The sequence below is a fragment of the Alligator sinensis genome, unplaced genomic scaffold, assembly GCF_000455745.1.
Source record: "Alligator sinensis unplaced genomic scaffold, ASM45574v1 scaffold520_1, whole genome shotgun sequence".
Lineage (NCBI taxonomy): Eukaryota > Metazoa > Chordata > Crocodylia > Alligatoridae > Alligator > Alligator sinensis.
The window spans coordinates 1,060,042-1,070,811 of NW_005842064.1; the positions used below are offsets into that span (position 1 = coordinate 1,060,042).

General features: G+C 43.5%; 1 protein-coding gene across 4 annotated transcripts in view; it reads right to left on the reverse strand.

Moving 5' to 3' along the window:
• Positions 1-2,617: 2,617 nt before the first annotated feature.
• CALCOCO2 (calcium binding and coiled-coil domain 2) overlaps positions 2,618-10,770 on the reverse strand; it is a 29,069-nt gene continuing 20,916 nt past the window's right edge. For 3 of the 4 annotated variants that reach the window (XM_006023293.3, XM_006023291.3, XM_006023294.3), the window contains 5 exons: positions 10,385-10,471; positions 7,961-8,056; positions 5,163-5,298; positions 4,393-4,421; positions 2,618-3,869 (listed from right to left, as the gene is read on the reverse strand). In XM_006023293.3, the coding sequence (XP_006023355.1) occupies positions 3,693-3,869; positions 4,393-4,421; positions 5,163-5,298; positions 7,961-8,056; positions 10,385-10,471 (525 nt within the window). In that variant the 3' untranslated portion in view covers positions 2,618-3,692. The remainder of the gene's footprint in view (positions 3,870-4,392; positions 4,422-5,162; positions 5,299-7,960; positions 8,057-10,384; positions 10,472-10,770) is intronic. The other variant, XM_025203777.1, reaches the window with a different exon arrangement.

The window sequence follows — 10,770 nt, forward strand, 5'->3', positions numbered from 1 at the left end:
AAATGGATGCAAGTACTGCAGTGCTTGTTTTAAATTAAGATGATGAAGGCAACATTATAATGAAGCACATGTTCATCACCAGTCCTTAGAATTCAGTTTTAATCTTGACTTGGCTATTGCTGGGCTGTTCCAGAATCCTTGAACTCCTTGCTATATTCCCATTTTCACAAGCAGACCATGAGCCAATCAAAGACGCATCAAACCTTCTTCACTTCCAAGATCTTCACCAGAGGTCCATTCAGTAGCATTTAGTTTTTGCACTAAACAGAACAGGTACCTCTAATTTATGCTCCTGCCCCATGCAGACAACTTAACTGGAGTGCAGGAACTTCCCAGCTACTAGACATATCTAAGTATGAGCTGTCATATTGAATGAAATTGTTTGAATGTTTGTAAAGGTTGCCCATTAACCAGTTTCAGGAAGAAGATAAGATGTATTTCCTTATCTAGCTCATTGTTTTTGGGACTACGTGCAAAAGGTCCTGACTTCGCTTAAAGTCTTAATTTAAATTTTATCTTTAGAAGTCTTTTACAAAGAGAGCAAATATCCTGAGTTCCGAGAGATCAAATCCTAGGGCCTTTTGGAAAGATTGGTAAGAAAAGGGCATTTGCAGTGATATGGAGGTTTCCCAAAGGTAATTTCAAAAGAATCTGTTGAGTAAGATCCGAGCCCAAATTTGGGGGTAATGACAGGTTGAGTAGGAGGAGCCCATAGATGGCAGCTCACTCAATAAAAACTGTAACTTACTGTCCCAATTTGGAGGTGACTATACTTGCAGAACAATGAAGGAAGAATCGCAAGTGTAGGCCGGATCAGATTGATCACCTGAACCACCCTCTCCGTGAACACGAATCTCTTAGTTCACGCTGAAGCTGCAGAGCGCCCGAAAGGGACTGAAGGAAGGGGACTTAGTCCTATCACTGCTGAGCCCAGCTCATTGAATCGTATTGCTGAGGCCAGCCTATTGAATTGTATTGCTGAGGCGAGCCCATTGAACCGTACTACTGAGGCCAATCCATTAAATTGTACTACTGAGGAATGAAAATATATTTTGGTATTTGGCTTCTCAGAATTCTAGGATTGTAAGTATATTATGAAAAATAACAGTATTGATTCAAATTTAACTTTTAGTTGTAATTGTAGTTGTTTTTGTAACTAAGCAGAGTTATATACGTAGCAAAGAGTTTTAAAATAAAATTGTGTTGTATGAATTAAGTGTGTAATCATTGTGAAATCGTGCAATCAGCTAACTACTCCCCCAGCCAGTGCATCAAAACGAATCAGTTAATTGTGTGGGATTTTCTCTATTCCATAACCCACTAGAGACATGAGCCATCAGCTTTGAAGGGTTATCTTCTTGTCTACTAGCATACTGGGATGCATTAGCCGATGTGTTGTGAGCAGGACTAAGGAAGTGATACTTCCTCTCTACTCAGCGTTGGTGAGACCCCCAGCTGGAGAACTGTGTCCAGTTCTGGGCACCGCGCTTCAAAAAAAGACATGGAGAATCTTGAAAGGGTCCAGAGAATGGCCACAAGAATGATTAAGGACCTGGAAGACAAACCTTATGAGGAAAGACTAAGGGACCTAGGACTGTTCAGCCTGGGGAAAAGACTGAGGGGGGACTTGGTGGCCATCTATAAGTATGTAAGGGGTGAATATTGGGAGCTGTGAGAAAAACTGTTCACTAAGGCGTCTCAGGGGAGGACAAGGAGCAATGGCCATAAACGGTTAAAGGATGGCTTCAGGTTGGATGTAAGAAAGAACTTCTTTACAGTAAGGGTGACCAGAATCTGGAATAGATTTCCTAAGGAGGTGGTGCAGTCCCCAACCTTGGAAGTCTTCAAGAGGAGACCCTTCCTCACTGCAGAGGCCACGATCTGCCCCCTCCACCTCTTCCCCCTCTCCTTCCACCACAACAGACTTACAAGCTGGACGCAGCTATCCAAGCTGCCGGGCTGTGCTCCTTGCCTCCTACGTGTTGCGCTGTGGCTACGCACGTGCACGGGGTATTTTTTTCTGTTCAGTGGTTCCTCGTTCCTCCATTGTTTAATAATTCCTACCAAGTGATTCAGGTTCTATCCCAACAAAGCACTTGGGAATGGACCTATGCAGAAACTTGTATCAACATAAAATGGATTTTAAGCCCTAATTTTTGTTATCTTGGTGCAAGCTTGCGTGATGATAAAGCATTCTGAAATAAAAGTACCTCACAGGAACATCCACATTTGTATAGCAAAAGGTCCAAATTACAATTGATTTGCTTATCTTGGTGCTGGTCTAATGTGAAGGCCAGCCACTTATTTATGTGCTTTCCTTGATTTCAGTGGGGTTAACTGACATGTTAAAAGTTAAGCAATGTGCATAAGTGCTTTGCTGGACAGGAAGCAATTGATAGGCTGCAAGATAGCTCTCTTAAAACATCTTCAACTCAGTAGAGTCTCCATCTGTCTCATTTGTTATAATGAGGGTTTATAACAGGGATTTTCCTAGTACAGTTGCTCTTCTTTGCTAGTTTTTTCCACCAGTATTTCTATGTTTCCGTTACATGCTTCTAAAATAGCAGCTAACATAATTAAAAATAAATAAAATAAAATACATGACAGCAGACAGAACTGTAATGTTTAACACTATAGGTTGACTGATAACAAGTTTATTTATGTCGGCAGCTCTGAAAAGATTTAAACAACATTTTAAAGGTTTCCATTATTCTTAATATTCAAGTTAATTTAAACCAAGCTGCTATGAAAACCTATTAGCATTTCCCATAGCTTTACATATTCATCAGTAAATTAATGCACAGTATGACACAGTTGAATAATAAATGTAATCCTTTTGTACTTGCATAGAAGGAAAAATTGCTTATTGCGTACTGCAACCAGAAACAGAATTCAAAGTAGTGTTTTTTTGCATAGAGTGTCCAGTCATTATAATCACCCTAGGCACTTGATAGTTTTGAACCCACTGTGTTCTGAGAACAGGTCCTTCTTGTCCTAGAGTAAGGGCTGAAGTCAAGATGCTACATACAAATCAAAGAAACAATCCAGGCTCATCCATTATTTTAGAAAAGGCTTATGGATGGTTAAATGCATTGCTGAAACATATAAAATGTTATCTGGGTGGGGACAGAGAATGAAGGAAGACGAAATAGGTACATTTTTATTAACCATTAGCTCTGCACTCCTGATACCTCAAAGAAGTCAGAAAGCATGAGCTCAAAAGGTATGTACACTTGCTTTAGTCTATGGACTACTGTCCACAGCATTATGCCAAGGGAAAAAAAAACATTATGGAAGAGAGATTTCTTTCCAAGCACAGACAATTCAAAACTGCTATTATAGAGTCTTATTACTCAGCCAAAGCTAAATGATATATCACAGCTATCACTGAATGATTGGTTATAGGGACTGAGCTGTTTCACAGTGTCTAGGCTTGACTCAAGATAACAAGACATAGCTGACAAGCACGGATCTATTTCAGGGCATTGATAGGTGATTCAATTCAGTAAGGGGTCCCTCCATCTGGAACACCAGGGTCAGCACTGCAGTATCAGTGCTATGCCCAGCCTTGTTTGGGTGGCCTCACTGGGAGTAGTGTAACCTACAAAACTGATTCTAATCTAGTTGGTGCTGAGAGTTATGAAAGAGCAGCTATGCTGCCTACTCTAGAGAGCAAAAAGAAGAGTTAAGAATTATTCCAAATCATGACAGAACAAGTGATCCTCATACACCTGCTTATTGGACTCTTCAAAGGTCTGACTGCAGATGGGGCACTCCAACAGGTGGCTTTGCACATGGACTGCATACTGACTTTCTTCAATGTCCTCAGGAAAAGATGCAGTACACCAGGGGCATTTCTTCAGAGAAGACTGAAAGGTGAATTACAGTGAGGTATATATCTCTGCTTTAGCACTTAAAGGCGAAAGAAGAGAAGGAGAGGTGGCCAGAAAACATCAGTTACAGTGCAGGCCTTTTTTATTTCTAATGGTCCACAGGGTTTTAAATGTCTCCATACTTCAGTGACTGGTTCTATCAAGCTAAATGCTTCTGGGAACTGCTTCTATTTTCCATCCTACACAGTATGTGTCCTGTCTCCATTATGAAATACAGCAGTTGGCAGTTGCATGCTGCTCATTGTGGCTTCAAAGGCTGATGTTGCCAAAGGCTGTTCCTTACATTTTAAAAGATCTAGCAGAGTTTCCTCTCTTATCATTAAAACAGCCATTAATCTCGCAGCTTTTCTAAAACATTCAGGCATCATTTTTTATTCTGCCTAGAAAGATGAAGCCTGCTGCCTTGATCAGAGCTAAGAGCTTATTGAGGCAGCTGTCCATGGAGCTTAGAATTCTGACTTTGTGCCATTAACCAAAACCCACAAAAAGTTATACTCACCATGTTCTCAGCACTTGTCTTTGGGGAGGCTGCCAGAAAAAAAAAAGCATATTTAACCACAGCAAAAAGTTTAACATCATGATGGACTGCTGACTAGTAAATCTTGATTATTCTTGAAGGATGTGGCTCTCAATCTGGAAGTCCTCCATTTAGAGCTACAGAAAACTGGACTCAACCCATAGGCCCAAGCACCTCCCTGCTGAGAAAATTGGCTGGTGGTTTTAATGGCCTGCAGGGTTTTAAATGTCTCCATACTTCAGTGACTGTCTCTTGGCAGAAAAAGAAGAGAGAGCTGATCACTTAAATCAGCTCCAAAACCTGACAGCATTTTGGGGACTGCTAAATCATCTCCTGCACACACGAGGCTACAGAGAGGTACTGCTGTGAACTTCTTTTGTAATGCCTCCAAATCTAGAGGTAAAACAACTTGCTGAAACTCCCCACAAGAAGTACATAAAGTAATGCCCCTGCCAACAACAAGAGAGAACTGATAAAATCTCTCTTCTCAGGAGAGGATGGAAGGGCAAGTTGTTCACCCTCTGCTCCCAACAGCCAGAAAGAGGTAGGAAAAGGAATGAAAGGGGATCACCAAGAGACGGGGGTTGAAATGTTGGTAGGTCCAGCCTCTGCTCCTTTTTAAATCATCTCTGGTTTTAGCCAAGTTATTTGAATAGGGGGCTCTTTTGCTCAGGACCGGTCAGGGCGAGGACTAGCTATGTTTTATGCTGTTGATCCCTGGAAGTCTCCAGATAGAATGCCAAGTATCTCACCATATGGATTTCCAAAAACAAGTCCTGCATCTTCTGGAGGCACCTGAACATACATTGGTGAGGCAGCAGCAAAGGAAGAATAATCTGGAAGTGCAGAAAGGCGCCTCAGCAGGTCACTGTTCTCCTGCTTTAATAGCTGCAAAAGGACAAGATGGGCATAATGAAATTCTAACAGTTCAGGGAGTCATAGAATTACAGAAAATGAGGGTTGGAAGGGACCTCAAGAGGCCATCTAGTCCAATGCCCTGCTCAAAACATAGATTCATAGACTGTAGAGCAGAACCATCCCCAACTATATCATCCAAGCCAAGGCTTTGTCTAGCCAGATCTTAAAAACCTCCAAGAATGGAGACTCCACAGCCTCTCTGGATAACCTGTTCCAGTACTTTACTACCCTCCTTATGACATTTTTTTTTCTAATATCTAACCTAAACTTCCCTTGCTGCAACTTGAGACCATTGCTCCTTGTTCTATTATCTGCCACCACTGAGAACAGTTTCAGTTTAGCTCCATCCTCTTTGGAACCACATTTCAAGTAGCTGAAGGTTGCTATTATATCCCCTTTCATTCTTCCCTTCTCTAGACTAAATTAGCCCAGTTCCCTCAGCCTCTCCTCATAAGTCATGTATCCCAGTCCCCTAACCATTTTTGTTGCCCTCTGCTGGATCCTTTCCAATTTGTTCACATCCTTTCTGTAGTGGGGGACCCAAAACTAGACATAGTGCTCCAGATGTGGCCATACTAGTGCTGAATAGAGGGGAATAATCACTTCCCTTGATCTGCTGGCAATGCTCCTATCAATACAGCCCAATGTGCTCTTAGCCATCTTCAAAACAAGGTCATATTGTTGCCTTATATTCAGCTGTAACTACCAAGTCCTTTTCTGTAGAGCTCCTGCTTAGCCAGTCAGTTTCCAGCCTTTACGGGTGCATGGGATTGTTCTGTCCTAAGTTCAGGACTTTGCACTTCTCATGAGATTTCTTTTGGTCCAATCCTCTAATTTGTCTAGGTCTCTCTGAATCCTAGGCATACCCTCCAGCATATATACTACTCCCCACCTGGTTGGTGTCATCTGCAAATTTGCTGTGGTACACTCTATGCCATCTTCCAGGTCACTGATGAACAGTGATCCTGGTTTTCTCCGATTTAAAAAAAAAATCTCCAATTTTCAGTTTTAAAAAAGTAACCTAAAATCCCTATTTTTCCATGATTAAAATGAAACACCACTAATATACAGAATGTTGTGGGAAACTATAACAGGCTGTAGGCTTTCAGTCTGGAGCTGTTAGCTAGCCAGTTAGCAGGCTGCCCACCTAAGGGGCTGCAGCTGACTCAGCCAATTAGTAAATGAGGGGAAGTTGACTGGCGGACCCAGAAATAAAAGGGAACAGGCAGACTAAGTCAGAGGGAATTGGTTGTGTGAAAAGGCAGGTCTCTTTCATGGAGTAAAGGAAAGTACTGGGCAAGAACTAACCAAGGCTGCTGGGTGTTCATTGTGGACTGTTGGTACTTTATGCTGTGCTCTGTGGTGTAGTTTAACCCAGGGCTTAAACTTGCTATGGGTGGTTATGTTTCTGTGTGCTCTGTGGAACAGAAGAACCCAGGGCTTTATCGGCTGTGTTGTAAAGCCCAGAGAAAGACTGTAGTGGGGACCAAGTAATTTGGACGTCAGAGTTTGTTCAAGGGTTCAAAGACTGACTTGAGCCAGGCTAGCTGGCAACCCGCTACAGAGACTGTATTAAAAGCCTTGCTAAAATCAAGTTATAGCACATCTACTGGTTTCCCTGCATCCAAAGAACCAGTCATCTCCTCATAGAAGGCAATCAAGTTGGTCAGGCATGACATACCCTTGGTCATGAATGGCACATGCCCCCAGAGGCTGGGGGGCCATGGAGAGCTCCCGCAAGCAGCTGCAGCACTGTCAGCAGCAGGGGGGGTTAGCAGATCCTTGAGGATCTGCTCCATGATTTATCCTCCCTGGATCCTCATTTTTCCCTTAATGATAGGCACTATATTTGCCCTTTTTCCAGCTCTCCTTGACTCCCCTCCCCCTCAAGCCGGCCTCCCAGGGGATACTACCCATAAGTCCCCTGAGTTAATCTAAGTCTCATTTTTTGAAGTCCAAGGTCCTTACTCTGCTGTTCTCCTTTCTTTGTGTCCTCAGCATCCTGAACTCAGTCACCTCATGGTCATTGAAGAGAGAAGCCATTTATTAATAACAAAAGTTTGCAGTGATGTAGCTCTTCACCCCTGAGAATCAGAGTCCTTCAGAACCTTTTTAGTTAGGTCAGTGCTATCTCTATTTTACAGAATGCTGAAACTGAGGCAAAGGATTGAAAAGATCTATTCTGCAACCTATTTTAGAACATGCTTTATGTGGGAAATCTGACCAGATGATCATGACAAATTTGTAGATCTTAAGGACAGAAAATTCTCAAAGATTGCTCTGTCCTGTTCCCAGTAAGTGGTAATGCTCTGAATACAACACAGGAGCCATTCTTTAGCTGACAACCCCACAAAAAGGCTGTGTGCAGGTAGGACCATTGACTTCAAGGGGAAAGACTTAGGACAATGCTTAATGTTCTTGAAAATCCCGGCAGGTTATTGTCATTAAGAATATCTAATTCAGTCTCTAACCAAAACCTCTGATTTTTTTGACCAACTTCCCCAAAATAGAAATATTCTTAATATCACTTGCAGAACTCTCACTTGTATTCAGTTCCATGGCAAGGGAAGCCCTTTGCCCTGGAAGGCATGTATTAACATATTCAGGGTATATGCATGTGTTAAATTCTAACCTGATTTTCCTCATCAAGTTCATTCTTTTTCCTCTGGAGAATCTGAAATAAATGGTTCTTTTCTTCAAGTTCCTTTGTTAAATCTTGGCTTTGAAACTGTTAAGGAAAACATTAGCTAGTTAATGCTGGGAAATTGCCAAACAGAAAGCAGTTAGAGTTTCAAGTGCTGCTCATATATCAACAGATTCTTGTGTAGGCACTTGAATGTATTTCACCAGTAAATCAACATCAGCTTTCAACATGGGGTCATAGAAAAATAGGGCTGGAAAGAACCTCAGGAGGTCATATAGTTCAACCACCTGCTCAAGGCAGGTACACCTCTATGTAAGCCTTCCCATGAGTCTGATCACCTCATACTTTGTTAACTTGAGTCACTTCTACCCCCACAGCTTTTGATATAAGCCTCTCATGTGCCTTATTACACACATGCTAATATCTCTAATACATTTGTAGCAGGGTGGGGTGCCTAGGGGTGGCCGTGTTACCCCCAGGTCCTTAACCGTGTCAGTCTTGCCCTACAAGCCCCCTCGTTCTCGCCCGCCACGTCTTGTTGTTGTGATGAACATAGGGAGGCTGTCCTTGAGCTTTAGGTTTGGACAGTCTGGCTAGATCCTAATAACCCTGTTGTTTCTAGACCCCTTGACATCCCGCTTCACTGTGGACAGTTTCCAAGGCTCTCAGCCTTACTGGCCATATGCGTGGTTCCAACCACCCCTTTACCACGCCCCAAGCCTCACAGATGATACTGGCATTGTCCTGCCTAGACCTTGTTATAATTCGGCCCTCTGTCTTCGGTGCTGGGCTCCCCGCAGCCCTTGTCACTGCACCCCTTGGTGCTGGGTTCTCCACAGCCCTTGTTGCTGTGCCCTCTCTGGCGCTGGGCTCCCCACAGCCCTTGTTGCTGCACCCCTTGGCACTGGGGTCTGTGCACCATAAAATGCTGCGCCCTCTCTGGTGCTGGGGTCTGTGCTCCCCAAGTGCTGCGCCCTCTCTGGTGCCAGGGTCCCCACGCTGCAGTGGGCCCCAATGAGGCCTCCTCCTTCCCCAAATAGCTTCACCCAAACCACCGGTGTTATCGGACAGCACAAAAACAACAGCCAACCACCATGAGTCCCTGGGCTGTAACGTAACAGAGAACTCCTGTCATGCTCTGCCCCTTTAAAAGGGTAAAACCCCCTCTCTGAGGCTCGGTGTCTAGTAGGCAAGGATACCCTATGGGCTCCTGGTGTCCCCTTTGTTCTAAGGGTAGCATATCTGCTGGCTACCACATCTCTGGGCCCTTCCTTCCTGCAGGCTCCTTCCCCTTCGGCTGCTGGTAGGAAACCAACCGCCTGGTCCCAGCCCTGGGGTTTATATGGGCCGAGGGCCCTGCCTCCTCCAGCCCGCTGACCAGGTGCAGATGCAGCCAATTCCCGCACTAACCGGCTGTCATGGCAACCTGCACCTGGGTTCTTATCTGGCTTTGTGCTCTCTCCCCGGGCAATCTCTGCTCTAAGAGGATCAGGCACCTTGGTGCCCTGCAACAACGTTCTTTAATACACCCTTTCCCAAATGATAAACAATGGAATAAATCTTAATTATTCATCCCGTTGCCTAGGCTACAGCTATGCAATACACCTGAGCCTGAAGCCTTCAGCACTTAAGAAACGTCAACTTCAACTATTTCAAACAAAATACTACAGTGCATCCCCTCGGTAACACACATGAAGATGTCAGATCTATCCTCCCCTTCCTACACTGACTTCCCATAGAATATCAAATCTAGTTCAAAGTCTCAGTTTTTTAGCTTCAGCACACACAGTTACACAGGGTAACTTAAAAATTGCCCAAAGCTCTACAATGGATATTATTCTGGAACAATGGCACCTTCTACAGTGAATGTAAATCATCAGGAGACAGAGTCTCAGGGGCTGGCACAACACATTGGAATGAAATAAGAGCAAGAAAAAGCCTCCTCAACTTGGGCTTTAAGTGCAAGCCATCTTTCTCTGACCTTGCCTTCTCTAACATCAGCATGTAGCAATGTGGCTACAGATATAAAATCCAAACCAGAATGCTCCCCTTACATTCCTCCCTCTCTGGCAATCAGATGAGAGAAGAAAGCCCTCACATGTTAATCATACTGCTTAATGCACCACTAGAAGGCACTCAGATACTCTCATGAAGAGTGCAGTGTAAGCAACTGTACAAAAAAAAATGCCCTCGTGTTTTTCTTCAGGATATATTGGCAAGACTTTATCAATTACTGGTATGTTTCCTTCAAAATGAAAAAAACACAATGTACTCTGACATTACACTCCTAAAACTTTGCACTGAATCCTAGCAATGCATGGCCTGTCTCCTAACCCTAATTTTCCATAGCACAGCTTTGCAATATGCTTCTTAGCCATCACTCCCATGGTCACCAAAAGAAACACTAAGCACCTGCACATGCTGCAGACGAAGGAACGTGTTGGCCTCAGTCGCATTTGAATTCTCCAGAGCGTGTTCAAGCTTCTCTGTATGCTCCTTCTGCACAGAACCACAAATTTCAGTGCTGTTTGTGTCAGAACAGGACAAGTTGCATACAAACAACAAAGGGTATGTCAGAGGAAAGAAATGCCAGGGAAAGAAATGGGGCAGACATAGAACTACCAAGTCATCCTCCACAGAGAATGGATATTTCCTTCTAATTGCAGCTTTCTTCTATCATTTCAACAAAATCTTTTCCATGGGCATCTATTTGTATTCCTATCTATCCAGTGCCAAAGCTAAGATACTAATGACGAGAAAAGGACAAAATTACAGAGAGGAGCTAAGGACACTAAGAG